The sequence below is a fragment of the Homarus americanus genome, unplaced genomic scaffold (assembly GCF_018991925.1).
Source record: "Homarus americanus isolate GMGI-L3 unplaced genomic scaffold, GMGI_Hamer_2.0 scaffold51859, whole genome shotgun sequence".
NCBI lineage: Eukaryota > Metazoa > Arthropoda > Malacostraca > Decapoda > Nephropidae > Homarus > Homarus americanus.
Genome location: NW_024711292.1, coordinates 19,613,821 through 19,636,297, shown reverse-complemented (window position 1 = coordinate 19,636,297; position 22,477 = coordinate 19,613,821). Strand labels below are relative to the sequence as shown.

The 22,477-nt window shown below is 42.3% G+C and overlaps 4 protein-coding genes across 4 annotated transcripts in view; 3 read left to right on the top strand and 1 right to left on the bottom strand.

Annotated features, from left to right (window-relative positions):
• LOC121855423 overlaps positions 1-22,477 on the bottom strand; it is a gene marked incomplete in the record, with an annotated part of 222,586 nt that overhangs the window by 181,315 nt on the left and 18,794 nt on the right.
• LOC121857821 lies at positions 8,610-9,440 on the top strand. The gene has a single exon (XM_042354098.1). It carries the CDS (start codon positions 8,610-8,612, stop codon positions 9,438-9,440), a length of 831 nt encoding a protein of 276 aa, XP_042210032.1.
• On the top strand, positions 10,834-11,847 carry LOC121857718. The gene has a single exon (XM_042353859.1). The coding sequence runs from the start codon at positions 10,834-10,836 to the stop codon at positions 11,845-11,847; it is 1,014 nt and encodes a 337-aa protein (XP_042209793.1).
• On the top strand, positions 20,767-21,633 carry LOC121857637 (piggyBac transposable element-derived protein 4-like). Its single transcript, XM_042353732.1, has one exon. It carries the CDS (start codon positions 20,767-20,769, stop codon positions 21,631-21,633), a length of 867 nt encoding a protein of 288 aa, XP_042209666.1.

Below are 22,477 nucleotides of genomic sequence, written 5' to 3'. Positions count from 1 at the left end.
AAGGTAAATATTCTGGTTTCTCCCACACATTTCTCTGGTAGGGAGGGTTGGTGAGGGGTGGGGGGGAGGGAGGGACCGAACGACCATCTGGCGCGGTTGGAAGAGGGGGGGGGAAGCAAGGTGGGGTACTATGATTGACAGATAGTGTCGTGAAGAATATATTTTTTTTTATTAACTGAAGATATTTGTTTTAGCTCATAAAATTCATACAAATTACCCGGTCAGAATATAATTTACATTGCTGGAATTCTTATAATTTGAAGATCATTTTGAATATAAACATCATAGATTTTGCATTAGACATACAAATTTTAGATCTACTCTAAGTATTTTGTTTACTCTGAGTAAATATGTTATCTTTTGTGCAAAATATATGGCATTTATATTCAAAATATTCATGGTCTTACAAGGAATCCAGCAATGACAATTATATTATCCTAACTTTAGTTTGAGGTATTATTTATTACTATACCTTAAAATCTAGTGGTTTTTCCCCCAAACATTTCTCAGAGAGGGAAGAGCCAGGAGTGTGAGAAGAGGGGGAGGGAGTTGAGTCCATTATTTGAATGGACATTAACTTGGCGACTGTATTTCTCTATTTCTCTTAAGTATTAATTGTGTGCATGTACCATCATAAAATTAAGATGTTATTTTTACTAGAACATAGGTACAGTGGTCCCTCGGTTAACGAGCACAATTCGTTCCAGCAGGTTGCTCGTTAACCAAAAAACTCGTTAACCGAAACCATTGTTTCAATGGGTTTTTGGGTAATTGGTTCCAGCTCAATTATGTTCAATAATTGTTAAAATGACTAAAAAAGTTAATATTAAACTTTTAAAATTATTGAATAGTATAAACTTCTTGATATTTACTAAAATAGTAAGGAATTTAAGCCCTAAAACCGATTACTGTATTGGCGGACTAATACTACAGCTGGTGGACCACCAAATGCAAGCGAAAACATGTTGAAGTCGGCTCGTAAAAAACTCGTTAATCGAGGGATTGCTCGTTAACCGAAGTTTAGAATCTTATGGAAGGTAAATCGTTAACCGAAATCTCGTTAACCGAGGCGCTCGTTAACCGAGGGACCACTGTATTGTGTCGGAAAAAGTGGAGTTTGGGGGTCAGCCGGTCTCTATTTCATTTAATCCCATATGTTATGTTGTTCACTTTACGCATTTCTCGCTTTACGCGGGCCTCCGTGGGTTCAATTGACCACGTAAAAAGAGGGTTCACTGTATATGAATTATCCCTGTACCCTCTCAGTCTGGCTTGTTTAATGAGAGAGAGCAGCCAATTTGTTGGTGTCTTGAATATTTATGCATTTTTCTTTGAAATTATTGGTCATTCTGAACTTTAGTTAACATATTGATAATATGCAGTGCAGTGTTGATTTCAAGAAAATAATCTTGAATTACACCAAGTGAACTTAAAATTTTATTGGTGAAATGACAGCATCAAGCATGGGGTGATTTCTCCTCCATCCCCACTTCCTTCTCTTCTCAGCTTCTCCTCCACCCGACTTCTAATTCCCATCATCATCATCAACCAGGAACCTTCTACATACACACGTCAAAGTAAGTGTACTTTACTGCATTTTTTTTTTACTTTGTATGTATTTTTCAGTGAGCTGGAACCAATTACCCAATATCCCATTGAAACAATGGTTTCGGTTAACGAACGACCTTCTGGAACGAATTGTGTTCGTTAACCGAGGGACCACTGTATAAATACAAAAAAATTAAAATAAACTAAAAAAATAATAAATAAATAAAATTAATAAATATTGAAGTGATAACCATGGTAACATTATGAGATGTTCTTATTACCGTACCACCATGCTATTGTACTATTCCAGATGATACTAAATGTTACATAATACTTCCTTGAGATAAATGTACAGTATACAGAGTATATCAGGTGCCTAAAAGAGAGCTCAGGTTCTCAACTGGCTCAGCCATGTTAATATTATTATTATTATCCACTCTGTATCTGTGTTTTTCTGGCTAAATAGACTGTTTCAATTCAATTCAATTCAATTCAATTCAATTCAAATTGTGAGATGTGTAACACATATCCAACTGCACAACAGAAAGAATCTCTAATGTCTCATGAATTAGCTGATAAGCCATGGCAGAAAGTAGGTGTAGACTTAATGACACTAAAAAATCTTGATTACTTAGTAACAGTAGATTATTTTTTCAAACTCCTGGGAAATAGATTATCTAGAAAACACAAAAGCAGCTACTGTTATAAGAAAATTCAAAGCTCATTTTGCTAGATATGGTCTCCCATCTTCTCTTATTGGTGATAATGGACCACAATTTACAAGTGAGGAATTCTATGATTTTGCTGTACTGTAAAGTATGACTTTGAACACAGAACTAGCAGTCCCACATACCAACAATTTAACAATATGGGGAATCAGCTGTTAAGATGGCAAAGAAATTTATTAGGAAAGCCATAGAAAGCGGTAAAAATCCTTATTTAGCCATTTTAGATTACAGAAACACACCCGCACAAGACAATGAATGTGGTCCAGCAAAATATATGACTTAGGTAGAAGAACACGAGCATTACTACCAATGTTTAGTAAGCTTCTCCAGCCACAACACGTTGATACTAATTTTGCCAAGAAGAGAAAACATTTGAGAAATATCAGAAGAATATGGTATGATGATAAAGGAGCCAAGGATTTGAATAATTTGTCAGAAGATGAAACAGTACGTATGAAACCACATTTGTTAGGGAAGAAAGATTGGAAAACAGGTAAAATTGTAAAACAATTATATGATAGATCATACTTAATTGAAAGTGAGGAAGGTGTTTTTAGGAGAAACAGGTCTCATATAAGAAGGACTATGGAGAATGGAAACAAGACACATGAGAAAAATATCAATCAAACAAGTTCTAAGAAGGCACAAGAACATAACAAAGAAATTAATAGTTTGTCTCCTCCAAAGCAAGACACAGAGTCTGAAAATTTTAAGACTAATGTAGAGCCAAATTCTAATGACTCATTGATAACAAGCGGGTGAATGAGGCAGACTAGAAATAAAATGCCTTCAAGACTTAAAGATTTTATTTTGACAAAATGAATGCATGATGCAAGTAACAATCAAATTGAACTTGTTTAAGACATCTCATTTTCTTCATTTGTAATGAATTTATTAAGTTTAGAGTAACATATTACTGAATCAGAATATTTAATTTTAGTTGCTGTGATGAAGAACTATATTGCTTGATTAAGTATAGCAATGTTATGTACAATATGGAAGCTGTGATGTTTATACTACAAGGATTGTAAGTGTTTTAGTTCCCATGAATGTACAGTATTAATTGTGATAAGCTAGTCGCAGAGAATTGACACTATTTTTGTCTCATTTTATCTTTTTTTAAAAAGGAAGGATGTTACAATATGCTATTGTAATGTGCTACATTATTAAAAAGTGAATGTTGAAAGATGTTACTGTGTTAATTTTGAACGATGCTACACCAAAGTGTATGTTTTGTTTACTGACCGCTAGAGGGCAGGCTACGATTAACAACAATAAACCTGGAGCCTCGTGCATCGTCTCTCCCTCAAAACCTCCACAATAAACTAGAAACGCGAAGTGAAACAGAAATGATGGAGGAGAATTAAGAACAACAGCAACCAACACAAGAGGATGACGTTAAGCCTGTTAAGCCTACAACACGGCAGCCGACTGAGATGCTCACAACCATCGCAAATCTCAGTGACCAGCTAGAAGAATACGATACCAGGCCTCATGCTCCGAAATATATATGCCCTGTCATTTGTAAGGTTATAGAGAAATATAAGGCCATGTACATGTCCCTTGTTAATGCTCGTCAGCAGGTCCTCATTACTCGGTACCTGTGCAAGGCCCAGCCTGTTAATGCCTTGGCAAACATCACTTTAGGAGATGATGATGGCACCACCGATGATGATATTGAAGCTTTGGGTGACTTACTGGTGGAAGAGCTGCCTCAAGACTTTGAGGGATTTGATGCTGGTAGCCCTCCCTGCCTCAGAACCCATCAAGCATTTCGCTGTCTTCATCAAGGTAAGTTATTCTACAGTATGAGTGTTCGATATAAATATTGTTATCAACAATGTGTACAGTATAATATGTATGAATAGTACATTACTGTAATGTCATTTTCTGGGTGGGTTGTAAGTTGTCATAGGGGGGTTTTGGTGACACCGCGGATCTGATTAGACTTATTTATATGTACAGTATTTCAATGTATCTCGTTTCGTGATTTTAAATTTTGCGACGCTAAAACCAGTACCAACTAGTGGTGAAACATGAGATCCTACTGTATAGCGATAAATTTGTTTTATTTCACAAGGGTAATCGGGCTGGAAATATTTTAAATTTATCGCCATGGCAAACAGAGGCGCCACGTGGCCGTTAACCCACGCCTTCACGCTCGCCCGCTCAGTCTTGATTCGGCTCTCACCGCATGTAGACGCTTTACTCTCGCTCTCCAATCAAGGTCACTACATTCTCTACTACTGTCTACTGTACCAAGATGCCTAGGCGTACTATTAGTACCTGTACTACTCCTAGTTCAGGTAAGAAAAAGAAGAGGAAAACCTTTAACATTGGTGAGAAGATGAGAATTCTGGACGAGTTTGAACATGGAGCAAACGCCTCTGTTGTTGCACGCCGCTATGGAGTTAACAAAAGCACCATTCATGGCATCAGACAAGATTCGTTCAGCATTTGCTGCACCACAGTTTCCAAGACTGCCCAACACTTACGACCACCACTTTACCAAGGGATGGAAGATGCACTCAAGGCATGAATTGAAAACATGCAATGCCGTAAAGTTGCTTTGTCAGGTCCAATGATAAAGAATAAGGTAATGGAAATACAGACACGTCTGCTTCAGCGAGAAGGACAGCCAGCAAGTGAAAGTAAATTCCAAGCTAGCCAAGGCTGGCTTCACAGCTTCATCAAGAGAGCTGAATTATGCTGCGTGTCTCTGTCAGGGGAAGCTGCATCGGCCGACACAGCTGCAGCGGAAAAAGTTAAGAGGGATTGGAAAAATGTGGTTGAGGAAGGTGGCTATACTCCAGACCAAATCTGGAATTGTGATGAGACAGGACTAAACTGAAAAAGATGCCAAAGAAGACATACTTAATGAAGGCAGAAGCCAAAGCTCTGGGATTTAAGGCCAGTTAGGACAGAATAGCAGTGCTTCTCTGTGCTAATGCCGCAGGGACTCGGCGCATGAAACCTCTCGTCATTCACTCTGCTGACAGACCTCCTGCTTTTAAAAATGTGCTCCTACCTCAGCTCCCAGTCATATGGAAATCAAACAAGAAAGCCTGGATGACTGTAGATATGTTTGAAGACTGGCTTATTAATCATGTCATCCCGTACATCGAGAAAATCAGTGACAAGACACTGATCGTCGTGGATAATGCCAGCAGCCACTCAGCCCAACTCAACAACATCAACAAAAACATTCAGTTGTTCTTCTTGCCCCCTAATGTCACCTCTCTTATTCAGCCTTTGGATCAGGGAGCCATTGCCTTATGCACACGAATGTATTTAGAGACAACAATGAAGCAAATGGCAGATGCAATGAGTTTTGACCAAGAATTGACTGTCTGGCAATTCTGGAAAAATTTCAGCCAAGAATGCTGTACTTAACGTTGCTCTGAGCTGGAAATCCCTCTCTGAACAAGCCATGAATGGTGTTTGGCATCCTCTGTGGCCTGATGCTGTCCAAACTTTCAAAGGATTTACCAAGGACAAGGATCTCAGAGAAATAGTTCTGATTAGCAAGTATATAAGAGAAGATCCAGGGTTCCAAGAAATCACTGAAGATGTGGTCGAACTTCAAGAGAGCATGGACGACCCACTAATGATTGAAGAAGCCCGAGAGTTAGCTAAGATAAATAAGAATCGTGAGGAAGAGGAAGAATCCAAGATGAGCCCCCAACCGTAAAGAAAGAGTGGGACATCACGGAACTTAAGGAATTCACCTCCTTAATATCTTCTGTCGTCAAGTGTGTTAGGGACAATGACCCTGATGTGGAGAGGGCTACAGAGTATGTAGACAACTTGTACAGGCTCTCTTCTACCTACAATCGTCTGCTGGACAGGAAGATAGCTAACTTAATAAGTAGTAGGTAGTAGGCAGCTATCAAACAGGGAGGTACTACCGCCTGGGAAGATATTGGAAGCATTATGTGTTGTCTAATGGTAGACCCTGCTGCCATATGGCACCACGAAAATTGTGACCAAGTCCCAGGTTGCTAATCTGACTTTCTGCCACATTTACACACAATTGCAGGGTCTCAATTGTTTCTCTTACTATTGACAGCACAACATACATACAGTACAGTACATTGTTTATCATTTTTTATCTTTTATTTTTTATTTTTTTGTATTTCTTTATTATTATTATTATTATTATTATTATTATTATTATTATTATTATTATTATTACAGTGTTGTTATTATTATTATTCTCATCATTATTAATTTATTATTATATTTTCAATTTGGTATTTTTTATCATAAATTTTATTTACTATGAATTATTATTATTATTATTACATTTTCGCCCCCCAGGCCCCGATGTGGGTCAGTGACTTGTGCCCGGGTGGGCTAATCCCTGTGTGTAAAAAAAAAAATAAATAAATAAGGGAAAAAAAAAAAGCAGAGATCCATCATTTCCTACTTCCGGCCCCTTTCTCGCTATTCAGGTAAGTTTAAGTTTGTGATTTTTATTGAAAAAGTGAAAAAAAAGATGAGTTGTATAGTTGTGTCCAGTGGTGGTGAGTGGTCACAAGACTCAGTGCACATGCACTCCACCCTCTCAGCTGTTCGCGTAGAGTCTCGACTGAGTGCATTATGACTAAGATAAAATTAAGGTTTAATGATTCCTGTGCAGGTTATATTTTACAGGTGAAATGGAGGCAGGACCATCAGGGGTGCAGGCAGGACCATCAGGGCTTTTTTTTTTTCGGGAATTAGCCCGCCCGGGCACAGGTCAAACGACCCACAACGGAGCCTGGGGGGCGAAAGAAAAAGAAAAAAAAAAGAAAGGAAAGAAATTGTAAATACAGTAGGCTCTCGCCAATAACGACTTCCACAATAATGTTTTCGACAATAACGGTAAGTTACAATAGATACCCATTTTCGATAATAACGTTTGGATTCTCTTGAATAACGGAAATTTCGTGGGAAGCGTCCGATCGCATCAATGATAGCGCTTGTTTGCCGCCATGTTGATGACGTAGTTGTCCGCTCCGCCTCACTCTCACACACGCTCCGTGGAATACAGCACTGTGCCCACGTGTGAGATTTTCGCCTCTATAACCAGTGGTTGTTAGGGTCGGTGATCAATAATGGCTTCCGCATTTTTGCCTGTGTGGGCTAGGGGAGGTGGTGGAGGGAGTGATTTGCCACCTGAATGACTGGGAACTTTTAAAGTGAGGAAATTGAACTGTCCTGAGTCTACAGTGCGAAATATTAAGAGGAACTTAGCGGAGACCAAGAAGAGTATTGCGCTGGCTAAAAGTATTTCGGTAGTGATGGAAATTCGAAGCGAGCTATGAATGATAAAGGCGATAGAAACAGGTAGTTAGTGATAACAGAGCAAATTCTTGTGAAATGGTTAGCTTGTAGAATGAAAGACAGTGCAAGTGTTAGTGGCCCTCAGATATGGAACAATCATCACACCAAGCACCTCAAAAACTCCCCCAAGCTAAGTGTTATTTTACTCAAACTCTTTATTTTGATGATTGAATAACAATTCTTTTTATTTCAGCTAACAAAAAGTGTTAGGAGGGCTTCAAGGGGAAAAAATGGATGAAATTCTTGTGGCGGTGGCACCTATAAACCCTTTTTACATGTATTTTAATGTCACACAAATAACATTTTCACTAATAATGGCGTTTTTCAGGCACCTATTAAATGTTATTGGTGAGAGCCTACTGTATAGAAAAAAAAAAGGTTATACAGTCGGCCCTTAACATACGCGGTATTAGCATACACGGATTTGCAGATACATGGATTGCCCCGCCGGAGGAATATTCTGTACATTGAAGGAATTGAAGTACATTCAAATCTCGCGCCATTCAACTCGCGCGCGGCACCGAACACCGCCCACTCCCACAACCTCACACACACACGCATAGCTCTCCCTCACTCAGTCAGTTTCGCTGTAACCACGCTTGTGTTGACATCAGCATTGTAGTTGCAAAAATATTACATTTCCGTGAATGTATTATATCAAGCACAGTATGAATAGAATATCACTAATACAACAGTATTTTAACCGAAAACTATTAAAAAAACGAGTAACATATCTTGAATATCGGAAGGTTAGGTAAAGTCTTTTGTTTTCATGTAGTTTATCCTACTGTTCCAAGCATATAGTCATTGGAGTTTGTGTACTAGTATATGTGTGAGATGGTGTACCCTACTGTATGTGTGTTAATTCCTGTTCTGTACATTTCAGGTATTGGTGCCTTCTGTATTGAGACAATAAACACCAACAAAATCAAACAGTATATTACTGACCGACGGTGCACACCGTAAATTGGCGACGAGGATCAAGCACATACATCTATTCACAACATGGCCACTGCTATACCAACACTACAACCTCTAGAGCTAGAGGAGGCTGACCAAACACAAGCATGGACTGACTGGATAGAGCATGCTGAAGATGCCTTCATTGCATTCAACATAACTGAAGATGCCAAAAGACTAGCACTCATCAGATTATATGGAGGAAAGAAACTGAAGGAAATCATGAAGACATTGCGTCCAGCGATACTGACAGACAAAAAAGAACCAACGTACAAAACAATGAGAATAGCACTTGATGAATACTTCAGTGAGAAAACAAACGAAGTATTTGAACGACACAAATTCCGGATGCTGGCGCAGGAGGTAGGGGAAAGTACACACAACTACGTAACCCGCCTACGTACACAAGGGGCCAAGTGCAACTTCGACAACTACAACCTTGACCAAGCCATCATCGACCAGTTGACGGAGAAATGTACTTCACATAAGATGCGTCGTGCATACCTGAAGGAGACAGACATAACAGTACAGAAAGCTCTACAAATCACTTACACTTATGAATCAACTGAAGCCCAAGCTTGCCAGATGGAACAAGGTGAAGAAGGCACCAATGTGAACAAAGTAAACACAAGATACAAACAACAACAGCAGCGGGACTGGGAAAGCAATCGAAGACAACAAAGTAAGGACATGCCACGCAACCCAAAACTGAACTGTCTCGGGTGTAATGGTACTGGCCATCGACATGGACAGAGACAATGTCCTGCATTTGGAAAAAATTGCAACTACTGTGGAATCGTCAACCACTTTGCCACCGCGTGCAGGAAAAAACATAACCGACAAGAGAGGGTCAGACAACTGACAGAGGACAGTTAGACGGGTAACGACGACAATCACGTACACCAGGTGTCGTCCAAGAGCACAAAAGAATCTGACGATGGCCATACCTATGAGTTCAGAGTGACATCAGACGATACTGCAGAGGTAAAGGTGATGATAGTATACGTACCGGTCGGGATGTTGATTGACTCAGGGGAAAACGTCAATCTAATTGACGGGGGCACGTTCGAACACATCATCAAAATACGACCGAACATAGTACTCAAGGAAACGAATATCCAACCTAAAGCGTATGGAAACATTCCCATCCCACTCCGAGGAGAGTTCTTTGCAACACTGTCAAATGGATCGAAGAGAGTCGCACACAAAATCCTGGTAACAACAGCGAAACAGGTAGGGAATATTCTGAGTAAGCGGGCCAGCTTGGATCTTGGCCTTCTAAGTATCCACCAGAATAACCGGATTACGACCAGTGAGATGCCTTCATCAACCCGGAGGATACTGGAACAACATCTACCAGCGCTGAATGGACTGGGGAGAATGAAAAACTTCCAACTCAAGCTCGACATCGACCCAAATGTCAAACCCGTCGCACAGCCACCTCGGAGAGTACCATTTCACGTTCGAGGTGCAGTCGAACAGAAGATACAAGAAATGTTAGATAATGATATCATCGAGAGCGTGGAAGGCCCTACACCATGGGTGTCCCCATTGGTGACTGCTCCAAAACCAGATGGAGATATCAGGATATGCGCAGACTTCCGCATAGCAAACAAAGCGGTGAAACGCATGCACCATCCTATACCAACCGTGGAACAACTACTCAGCGAAATTAACGGGGCCACGGAATTCTCAAAAATCGACCTAAACTCATACTATCATCAGATCGAGCTAACCCCCGAATCGAGAGACATAACAACATTCTCGTGCGACTCCAGTATCTACAGGTACAAGGTGTTAGTCATGGGCATTGCATTAGCCGCGGAACAAGGACAACGTCTGCTACAACAGATTTTGCAAAAGTGTCCGAATTGTCGGAATGGAGCGGATGATATCCTGGTCTGGGGCAAGGATACGAGTGAACACAAGTGCTCTGGAAAAAGTACTGCAAAAGTTGAAGGAGAACAACCTGACCATCTCCCAACACAAAAGCGTGTTCCACATAGATGAAGTTGAATTCCATGGATTCACTGTATCCAAAGAGGGCATCAAACAGACAGATGACAAAATCGAAGCCGTGAAGAGGTTCAGACGGCCAGAAACGGTTCAGGAAGTCCGCAGCTTCCTAGGTCTGATCAACTACCTGACCAGGTTCATACCACTATTAGCGACATTGAGCGAACCTCTGAAAAACCTGACTAGAATGAACAGCAAGTGAACCTGGACAGAAAAAGAAGAGCGGTGCTTCAACAAGCTGAAGAACGCCGTCATGAAGAGTGAGGCACTCATGCACTTCAACCCTCAGCTACCAACCACACTAATTGTGGATGCTAGTCCGGTAGGACTAGGGGCAATGCTATGCCAAAACCACCAAGGGGTACTCAAACCCATCAGTTATGCCTCCCGAACACTGACTCAGGTGGAAAGACGGTATTGTCAGCTGGAGAGGAAAGCCTTAGCCATAGTTTGGGCATGTGAAAAATTTCATCTATATCTTTACGGGAAAGAATTCACCATCATGACCGATCAAAAAGCGCTAACGACCATCTTCAGCCTGAAAGGCAAACCATCAGCCCGTATACTCCAGTGGATCCTACGCATGCAACAGTACGACTTCACGGTCCAACACATCAAAGGAAGTGACAATCCGGCAGACATACTGTTTAGGCAACCCCTGCCATTCGATGCTCAAATCTCTGAAGAAGAGAAACTGGCAGAGGGATTCATCAACTATGTGGTAGCCAAAGGGTTCCCGAAAGCTATGACACTATCTGAAATTCTCGAAGAATCAGGGAAGGATCCGACTATAAGAGCCCTCGAAGACGCCATCGCCAAAAATGAGTGGACGGATAAACTAGCGGAGCCTTTCAAACACATACGTGCAGAACTGACATCAAAACGGGGACTCATGTTGAGGGGATCCCGGATCATAATGCCCCAAACACTACAACGACGCACGATGCAACCCGCACATGAGACACACCTGGGAATGGTCAAGACCAAGGCGCTACTCCGAGGCAAGGTATGGTGGCCAACTATCAACAAGGACATGGAGAAGGCAATCAGACAATGCATCCCATGTGCAAGCCTCGACACAAGAAAACAAGCCAATCCGGTGAATATGTCTGAGATGAAGGGGCTGTGGGAGGTAATCCACGTGGACATACTGTATGTGGACCTCTCCCTAGTGGTGACTATGTACTGGGAATTATCGATGCAGGATCCCGGTGGCCAGAAGCCTTTGTGGTCAAAACTATCAACACCGATACCGTTACGACCCTGATAGAAGGATGCATCACTACACACGGCATCCCAGCGGTCATCGTGTCAGATAACGGACCACAGTTCAGAGCCAAGGAGTTTGCACAGTTCTGTGAAGAATGGGGAATAAAACACCACAAAGTGACACCATATCATCCCCAAGCAAATGGGGAAATCGAGCGGTTCTTCACGACCATGTTGAAAGCACTCCGAGCGATGCATACTGAGGGGAAAGATTGGAGACGGCAACTCGGTAAATTCTTGATGCACTACAGGAACACTCCACACTCGATGACGGGAGAGACGCCAGCCAAACTCCTCATGGGAAGGAACATCAAGGTGAAACTCCCCCAAGTGAGTCATGACTTAGAAGACACACAAGTGACATGTTGGGATGTGGCACGCAAGAGAGATAAATGAGAAAAGGAGAAACTGAAACTCCGGACCGACAACCGGAATAAGTCCAAACTAGCGGAATTGAAACCAACTGAACAAGTGCTCCTGAAACAAACCAAGAAAGACAAGCTCTCAACTAATTATGATCCTAAACCGTGGACGGTAAGTGAAAGGCGAGGCAATTCAGCTATTCTACAGCGAGGACCCAAGAAGATATTATGCAGCACATCCCAGATGAGAAGAGTTCCAGGGAGATGCCTAGGAGGAAATGACGGCAGCGGAGATAGTGACACAGACGGAAGCCACAAAACGGCCGAGAGAACCGACAACATCCATCGAAACCGGGAAAACAACCAAGCTGCCAACACGCCGAGGACAGGGACGGACGAGTCCAGGCAGGATGGGAAAAGCGAGGAGGAACCACTCGCTGCTAGGCGACCACGTCGTACTATAGTAAAACCGAAGAAATACCAGGATGGAGCTGAAGACTTCGGAACGGATGGAAGTGAAAGCTCTGGAACGGATGAAGTTGATGACTCCGAAATGGATAGAGAGACAAGCGACGAATATAAACCTGGCCGTTCATGGAACTAAAGAGAACGGCAATACAGAACGGTCATCATGAATAAAAGGGAGGGGAAGATGTACTGTTCCAAGCGTATAGTCATTGGAGTTTGTGTACTAGTATATGTGTGAGATGGTGTAGCCTATGTGTGTTAATTCCTGTTCTGTACATTTCAGGTATTGGTGCCTTCTGTATTGAGACAATAAACACCAACAAAATCAAACAGTATATTACTGACCGACGGTGCATACAGTAAAATTACGTTTCAGCAAAACTACTATTAATTTCTGAGAATATGGAAATGTAATATTTTTGATGAAATGACGTACGTATTACAGTGGAAAGTGACGAAAGCAATGACTTTCGCTTTCTTTCGTTCAAAAGATGTTACCGTAATCGCTTTTCGAATGGTTTTCAGTTAAAAAACTGTTGTATTACAATAATATTCTATCCTAATTCACTTGTGATGCAACAGTTTTTTAACTGAAAACCATTCGAAAAGCGATTACGGTAACATCTTTTGAACGAAAGAAAGCGAAAGTCATTGTTTTTCACGATTTTATCCCACTTTCCACTGTAATACGTACGTCATTTCAGCAAAAATATTACATTTCCGTGAATGTAGTATATCAAGCACAGTATGAATAGAATATCATTGTAATATAACAGTATTTTAACCGAAAACTATTAAAAAAATGAGTAACATCTCTTGAACATCAGAAGGTTAAGTAAAGTCTTTTGTTTTCGTCATGTATTTTATCCTATTTTACATTGAAATACATCACGTTTCAGCAAAACTACTATTTTTTAACTGAAAACGATTCGAAAAACACGTACCCTCTAGCCCTGTTCAAGGAGAAGACTGAGAGGAGCTGTTTGGTGTTGAAGACGATGACAAGGAAAATGATTTTGATGGATTTTAATGAAAATATTCAGAAATATGGTATCATAGTATTTATTCAAGTGAATTAGGATAGAATATTATTGTAATACAACAGTAGTGACGATGTGGAGGAGGCGGAGAGATAGAGCAGGGAGGAGTGTTGACTGGCGGGAGCAGGGACGAGTGGAGATGCCAGCCAGTACATTACGGGTGAACAGTATTAATTGTTTTTATAGCTCTTTTTGCATTTTAATATTAAATACTGTACATCACTTTTCAACAAAACTACAGAAGAAGTCCAAAAATCCGGACTGCTTGGGGATTGGGTCGGTCCGGATTTTCGGATTTTCCTGATTCTCAGGCAGTACTTTTAAAATTCAAATTTAAGGAGGAATAAAGAAGAGATGAACAGATACATTTTGATAGTTTATTCATTAGCAAATATAGCATGCTTCAGTTATCAAAACGAGCCGTTTTAAAGAAAAAGCTGTGAATTCTAGAATTTTATTCTTCGCCTTTTTTATATCATAAATTGCAGACTTTCCAATGTTGTACTTTCCAATGTTGTATGTTTCCATTAGAACGGTTTTGCTCACACCAAGTTCTATTTTAATTATTTAAAGTTTGTCACTCAATTTCAAAGTGTTCTTCTTTCTCTTCACACAACGGAGTTTATCTACTTTAGGAGCCATTATTATGGGCTCTGTAAATGGAAAGAGTAGGACTCAAAATTACATACGTTGTCACAGTTTGATTGCTCGTTTTAAAGTGGCGACCGCGTTGTCACTTGTTGTCACTGTGCAGCTGTGGCACTCACGCATGCGCACATACATACAAAAGCCAGCAAAAAAAAAAAAAAAGTTTGAGTTTTCGAAAAGTCCAGATTCTCGGGTGGTCCGGATTTCTGGCATCCGGATTTTTGGACTTTTACTGGACTATTTATTTCTGAGAATATGGAAATGTAATATTTTTGCTGAAATGACGTACGTATTACAATGGAAAGTGGGATAAAATTGTGACGAAAGCAATGACTTTCGCTTTCTTTCGTTCAAAAGATGTTACCAATGTTTCGAATGGTTTTCAGTAGTGGGATTTGAGGCTAATGATAGGATAGAATATTATTGTAATACAGTACAGTACAACAGTTTTTTAACTGAAAACCATTCGAAAAGCGATTACGGTAAAATCTTTTGAACAACGAAAGAAAGCGAAAGTCATTGTTTTCGTCATGATTTTATCCCACTTTACACTGTAATATGTACGTCATTTCAGCCAAAATATTACATTTCCATATTTATTTCTGAGAATATATTCATTCAGTCGTTAAAGTAAAATATACTTGTGATGTAATATTTTAATGAAAATACAGTATCGTAATTTTCTTTTGTTTCAAATTTAATTAACAAAGATTGATGTTTCAAATGTAATGAACAAAAATTTATGTACAGTGGCTATAAATAAACTTTAAAAAATGAATACTTTGTTTTTCATCGTCCTGTGCATACCTTTGTGACCTCAATGAGTGAGGACGTGTCTCCTGGCGCTCAGCAGCAGCCAAGGACATCACGTCGACCTGTAGCTACTTAAGGTAGTTCAGTACTTTTACGGGTAGACAGTGCGTATTTTCAAGGTGTCAGTGACTGTAAGTGCCAGACTTGTGAATATGTGTGTTCCAGTGTCACGATATCGTCGCACCGACCTGTTTCGGCTGAAATCTGGTGCTGGCTATCCTCCACCCCACACCATCACTCTACTAAAGGCTGCATTCCCAGACGAATCCCTATCATCACGCCGAGCAAGCATAGGAAAGTCAAGCCAGTACTTGAAAGACAGTGTACTCGCTATGAAGTGCCGCGACTATGGTACAGCCTACCATCCCTACTGCTGTCCAATGTCACATCTTTATGCAACAAGGTGGAGGAGGTCAGTGTCACAGTGAAGTCAGTTGGTGCAGGTATTGTGGCGATTACCGAGGCGTGGCAAATTGTTCCTGAGATCTGTGCCATAGAAAACTATGAGTTATTTCACCACCTTAGAAAGGACAGGAGAGGTGGTGGTGTAGTTCTGTACTGTCGCAGTGACCTCAAACCATCACCCCTAGGTGTTAATGTACCTGAAGATGTAGAAGCCTTGTGGGTTCAGGTCACTCCCACCTCCCACCCCCGCCAGCTTGCCTCCCTCATTGTCTGTGTATGCTATCATCCCCCCCGCGCACCAACCGCCAATGTACTGATTACTCATATTATAGACACTGCTGACTCCCTGAGATCCAGATTTCCATGTGCTAAACTAGTGATATGCGGTGACTTCAATGAGTTAGACATCAGTGACATCACCCAACACCTCCACCTTACACAAATAGTAGACTTTCCCACACATGGCAATGCCACCCTTGACCTCATTATGACTGATCTCGGTAACCACTACCTTCCCCCCCAGCCGCTGCCTCCCATGGGACGCAGCCCACACCTGTCCCTGCTGTGGTCACCTACCCCCACCTTCTCACCACCGCCAGTTGCCACCAGGACTTACCGACCCACCCCCGACTCTGCTATGCGGCGTTTTGGACAATGGATAACCCGGTATCCCTGGACTGAAGTGATCACGGTAGACGATGTGCAGAACAAGTGGGATAATTACCTGGACACTATCACCAAAGCCTACCACCACTTCTTTCCAGCCAAAACACTGAGGGGCATAAAAAGACTAATTGAGCAACGCAACAAGGCATACTACACCAACAACCGTCTGTACAAAAGTCTACGTAACCAGGTCAACAGGGAAATCAAGTCTGCCAAGAAGACTTATTATCCCAGGAAAGTGCACGGCCTCAAGGAAATCGGCATCGGTCAGTGGTACTCCAAGGTAAAAGATTTCTGTGGTCTCAACCGTCAGTCTCCTACACTTCCTTTCATCTCACATTTACCTAGTGAGGAGGCAGCTGAGATAATTAATAACCACTTTGCTACCATATGTCTTACCTTACCCAGTCTTGACCTCACTCTCCTCCCAACTTACTTACCTTCCCCCTCCCCCCCTCCCAGTGTTCAACCATATGAAATCGCCAGCAAACTCCTGAAATTTAAATCCAAACGCTCCACGACCCCAATTGACCTCCCAATCAAAATATACAAGGAGTTTGCAGTCGAACTTGCCACCCCCCTCCGTTCTATTAATTATTAATGCATCCCTCAGACAAAGCAAATGCCCTAATGAATGGAAAACCACATTTGTCACCCCCATCCCCAAGGTCACCACCCCACAGTCCCCTAACGACCTCAGGCCAGTTGCCATTACCCCCATACCCAGTCTACTTTGTGAGGACTTTGTTTTTGAGTGGGCATTTGCCAGTATCTATCAGTTAATTGATCCACAGCAATTTGGCAATATGAGGACCTCCTTTACATCACACTGCTTGGTGAGCTTTCTGGATTTTCTGCACAAAAACTTGCAGAAACGTAAGACATCACTGGCCGTTGCCCTTGTGGACTTCAGGAAGGCCTCTGACCTTGTTGATCACTGCACTGTTATCAACAAGGCTATTGAACTAGGGCTGCCCACCAACCTGGTCTCATGGCTCACTGATTTCTTGAGTGGACGTCGCCAGGCAGTGAGGTATCAAGGCTTGGTCTCTACATTCCAACACCTCACCTGCGGTGATCCCCAGGGGACCAAGATGGGACCACTGTGCTTCCTCATCCTGATCAACGATGCTCTATCGGACACTCCTCACAGGTGGAAGTACGTGGATGACTGCACTGTAGGGGTTTCAGTGGACAACACCGCACCAGACTACTCATCGCTACAAGGCACCCTGGACAGGCTACAGGCATGGACTACGGAGAACAAGGTCACCATCAACCACACCAAAACCGTAGTCATGCACATCAATACCGCCACCACTCCAGTGCAAGCCCCAGCAGTCACAGTGGGTGCCCATCCTCTCCAGCTGGTGCAGTCTGCCAAACTCCTGGGTGTAACTATAGACAACAAACTTGACTGGAAGGCCCATGTAAATAACACAGTCAAGGCAGCCTCGTACCGTCTCTACATGCTACGACGACTTAGGTCACTTGGGACACCCACGCCAGAGCTGAGGACCATCTACAACGCCTTTATTCTCCCCAAACTTACATATGCGTCACCAGCCTGGTCGTCTTCTCTCAACTCCACCCAACAACGTCAGCTAGAGAAGGTACAGAAAAGGGCCTGCAGAATCATGCTCGGCACAGAATACTCCGGCTACACCAACGCTCTCTCCACCCTGGAAATGCCATCCCTCAGTGACCTCCACCACCAAGCACTGGAAAGGTTTGGCAGTGGACTACTGCACCACCCTCGTCATGCCACCTCCTGCCACCTGCAGCCCCCCACCCAACTCGCGCAGTCCGCCACTACAACAAAATACAGCCCATAAGAGCCCGCACCGATAGATATAAGAACAGCACCATCCCATTTATTGTTAAAATAATAAACAACTCCTGATTTATGTACTGTACAGCCCTGTAAATGTATTCAATGCATATTATATCATTATGTCTAAATCAAATGTAAGTCTGTATATTTTCAGCCACCGGCTGCAACTCTATTAATAAACCGTATATTATTATTATTATTATTATACCATGCATTTGGCTACTTTGGGCTTGCTATGATGACGCAAGAGATCTGCCCTGGCAACTGTACCGACACTCACAGTTGGTGGTGCGTTGGTGCGTCGTTTCCATTGTTTACTGGTAATTACTGGTAAATATTTTTCAACCTAACGAAACTATTACCCGTTTAGAGGTCGACCCCCAACTTTTTGCCAAATAATTTGGTCTTAAAAACTCGAACTACACACAGGTATATATGGTAAATAAGGACATAGGGGGCCAGGGGTTTTTTAGGGGGGGCATCAAAAGTACACTAAACGGATTTTTAACATTCACGGGTATCTCTGTTACCTAACCCCCGCGTATGTTAAGGGCTGACTGTACTGTATTAATCTACACCACGAAGATGCTGGAAAACCAGCTTTTTAAAGTGAGACATTGTAAGAGCATGGAAACAGAGAAGAAGGCAGAGCATTCCACAGTTTGGCTGTGTGAGGAAAGAAGGAGGTACTATAACGAGTTATTCTCGTGTGACCGACATCCACTGAGAAACGGTGGGCACCGCAGGCAAGCAGTGTGTTACAAACCCACGGCCTTGCCAGCGGTACACAGGATGCCAAAGGCACCGCAAGGCAGGACCGTCAGGGGTGCAGGCAGGACCGTCAGGGGTGCAGGCAGGACCGTCAGGGGTGCAGGCAGGACCGTCAGGGGTGCAGGCAGGACCGTCAGGGGTGCAGGCAGGACCATCAGGGGTGCAGGCAGGCACTACACATACCGACTCAGGCGATGATGTTGGTGAGTTATCACATTTACATTCATTTAGGCATGTTTATTTCATATTTCCATGTGAAAAAGCAAACATAAAATATGTATGAAAACATGTACTAATGTTTCATTACAGTTCTGTGTTTAGGCACGCAGTTGTCACGTGACACGGAGGACGTTGGCTGTGAGTCGAGTGGCGAGTGATGAGTCAGCAGATTCCAAATTTTAATCCTTAGGCCCCGGATGACGTTCCAGAACGCGCGTCTTTTCCCGCCACTGTTTAAATGCCCAGCTCAGGTCATCAGGCTCCCTTGTGACTATTTGCCTGCCACGCCACACCTCGGTCACAGGGAAGCTTCCTGAACATAATTACCTACTTTTGTTTGTTTCATTTTCATTGTTTGTCCATTTTGTCATGTTCATGTTGCATCAAAAAAATATTGCTAAAAGTAGTGTAGTTGTATTGTAGTGAAGTATTACTGGAAAATAATGCTATGATTGTTGTAAATGTATTTATTTATGGCATTATTATTCCGATAATTATCAGATACCAGTACAGTGACCCCTCGTTTAACGAACACCTCGGTTAACGTAATTTCGATTAACGAACTGCCTTCCATAAGGATCTTCAATTCGTTTAACGAAAAAAAATTCGCTTAACGAACTTCTTACGAACCGACCTCAACATGTTTTCGCTTGCACTGACCGGGCAACCAGCTTTAGTATCAGTCCGCCAATACATTAATCGGTTCTAGGGCTTAAATTCCTTACTATTTTTGTAAATATCAAGAAGTTTATACTATTCAATAATTTTAACAGTTTAATATTCAATTTTTTAGTCATTTTAACAATTATTGAACAAAAATGAAGGTAAAGTGACTAGTTTAATGCGCGGCATCCAGCCTCTTTACACAGCAAACAGGCGTCAGTCTCTCTCTGTTTTCACTGGAGGTAACATCTTGCTTGAGACTCTCTTCAACTAAACGCTTTTTTCTGTGTTTCCAAGCAAATTATTGGTCATTTTGAAATATATTTTATATATTGACAATATATAATGCAGTGCAGCATTGATTTAAAGAAAATAATCTTGAATTAAACCAGAGAGCTAAAATTTTATGGGTGAAATGGCACCATGGGGTGACTTCTCTTCCACCCCAATGCCTTCTCTTCTTCCTTCTCCTCCACCCCCATTCTAAATCCCATCATCATCATCATCATCCAGGAGCCTTCTACATACACACCTCAAAGTAAGTGAACTTTTCTACCATTTTTGTTGAATTTAGGAAATTTTCGGTGAGCTGGAACCAATTACCCAAAAACCCATTGAAACAATGGTTTCGGTTAACGAACGTTTCGGTTAACGAACGACCTTCTGGAACGGATTGAGTTCGTTAACCGAGGGGCCACTGTATGACTATTTTTCTCCCTGGAACACATGCGTGGTTAGGCTCAGGGCGGTCAGTAACCATTCGCCCGGGGTCGTGGAGAGTAATCCCTCAACTTCTTGTGTCCCCCCTCCCCCCCCTGAATATTCTACCCCAATCAAGCGCCATCGCCGCAGGTTGAATGATAGCGAAATAAGGACAGAACTATTTGATGTGAGTGCTGTAGTGGTCGATTCTGGTGAAAGTGGTGATGAAGACAGTGATTATCAGCCTAGTGACCAAGAGGATAGCATCGAGTTAGATGATGTTGTGTCAACCAGTAAGGAAGAGGACCCGACCTAGACAAGGGACAATGGATGCATTTGTTTGGCCTGATGGCAGTAATTTTCAGCCTGATGTCCCTGAATTCAGAAGATCATCAGGTGGAATTACTCCTGAATTTTCTTGTACAGAGGAATCACGCGAGATAGATTATTTTTGTGCGTTCTTTGGTGGTTTAATTATGGACTTACTGTGTACCGAGACAAACAAATTTTATCAGTACACGTGTGATGTTGACCTGGGCTCTGGCCCCTCGCCACACATGCGTCGATGGAGTGATGTCGGAGTTGCCGAACTGTATGTGTTTTTTGCATTACTGATGCTGATGGCACATGTGCAAAAATATGTACTTCAGGAGTATTGGATCTCTCCTGATGACATCACTGCAATTCCATTGTTTGCAAAATTCATGTCCAGAGACCGGCTTGCCTCCATCCTACGTTATATACACTTCGTAGATAACAACATTCCTGTGACTGGTGACAGACTTTGGGAAATAAGAGAAGTTTTTACAATGCTGAAGGAACGCTTTATGAAGTTCTTCAGACCCTTTCAAAACGTAGTGGTGGACGAGTCGCTGGTGCTTTTCAGAGGACGTGTTGTTTTTAGACAATACATTCCCTCCAAACGACATCGCTTTGAGATCAAGTTCTTTGTGCTGTGTGAATGCGATACTGGGCATGTCTTAGATCTCATAGTTTACATAGCAAGTGACGTAGATATACCCAAGGGCGACCCACATGGTTTCTCTGGAGCCGTTGTCAAGATACTTATGGACCGCTACTTTGGAGGGAATCACATCCTCTACACGGACAATTTTTATACCTCGCCTGCCTTGGCCAAGTTCCTACTTGAACATGACACAGGTTCTTGTGGAACTGTACATAAGAACTGGTAACAGTGGCTCTTGTTTACTGGTAAACCTGCCCGAGGAGAGATCCAGCTGAAGCAAGCAGACAAGATGCTTGCAATACGCTGGCAAGATAAGCGTTCTGTACAGATGCTGTCAACCGTTCACAAGGGTGAAATGGTTGACAGTGGAAAAAGGGACTTGACCTCAAGAGAGGTAATGAAAAAACCTGACACTGTCGTGGACTACACTGTAAACATGCGCCTCGTGGACAAGAGTGATGTGCAGGTTGGTGCAATTGAGTCTGTAAGAAAATGTCTCAAGTGGTACAAGGAGACCTCTTGGACATCATCATCCAGAATGCATACAACTTGTACCTAGTAAAAACCGGGAAAAACGCTCTCTCAGGGTTGTTCAGAAGCAAGTGATAATGCAACTCCTGGAGAATTATGGCACCATTCGTGGCAGCTGCACCACGACGTCACAGCCAAGCAGGCCTACCCGACAGACTGCTTGCATGTGACTGGGTCGTTCGTCACAACATGGACTTCCTTCCGACTGGTCCAGGTGGTCGTAAGGGGCAAAGGCGGTGTTAAGTCTGTGCTAACACCACAAAGCGCGCAGCTAAGTGTATGGACGTGGTGCAAGGAGTGTGACGGTGGTCTCTGTCCACCTTGCTTCGTGAAGTACTACTCCAAGAAAACATTCTAAAATAATGTGGCACGTGCTTGTAAATAGTGTAAATAATACTATAAGTGTATTTGTCAGAAACAAAGTGACATGTTTGTGGGAAAGGTACACCGTTGTATGAATTCACTCGTCTCTACCCACGGGCGCTGGCAGACAGCTAGCTAGGAGTCAGGGTGGCACCAACACCACCTATCACCACCAC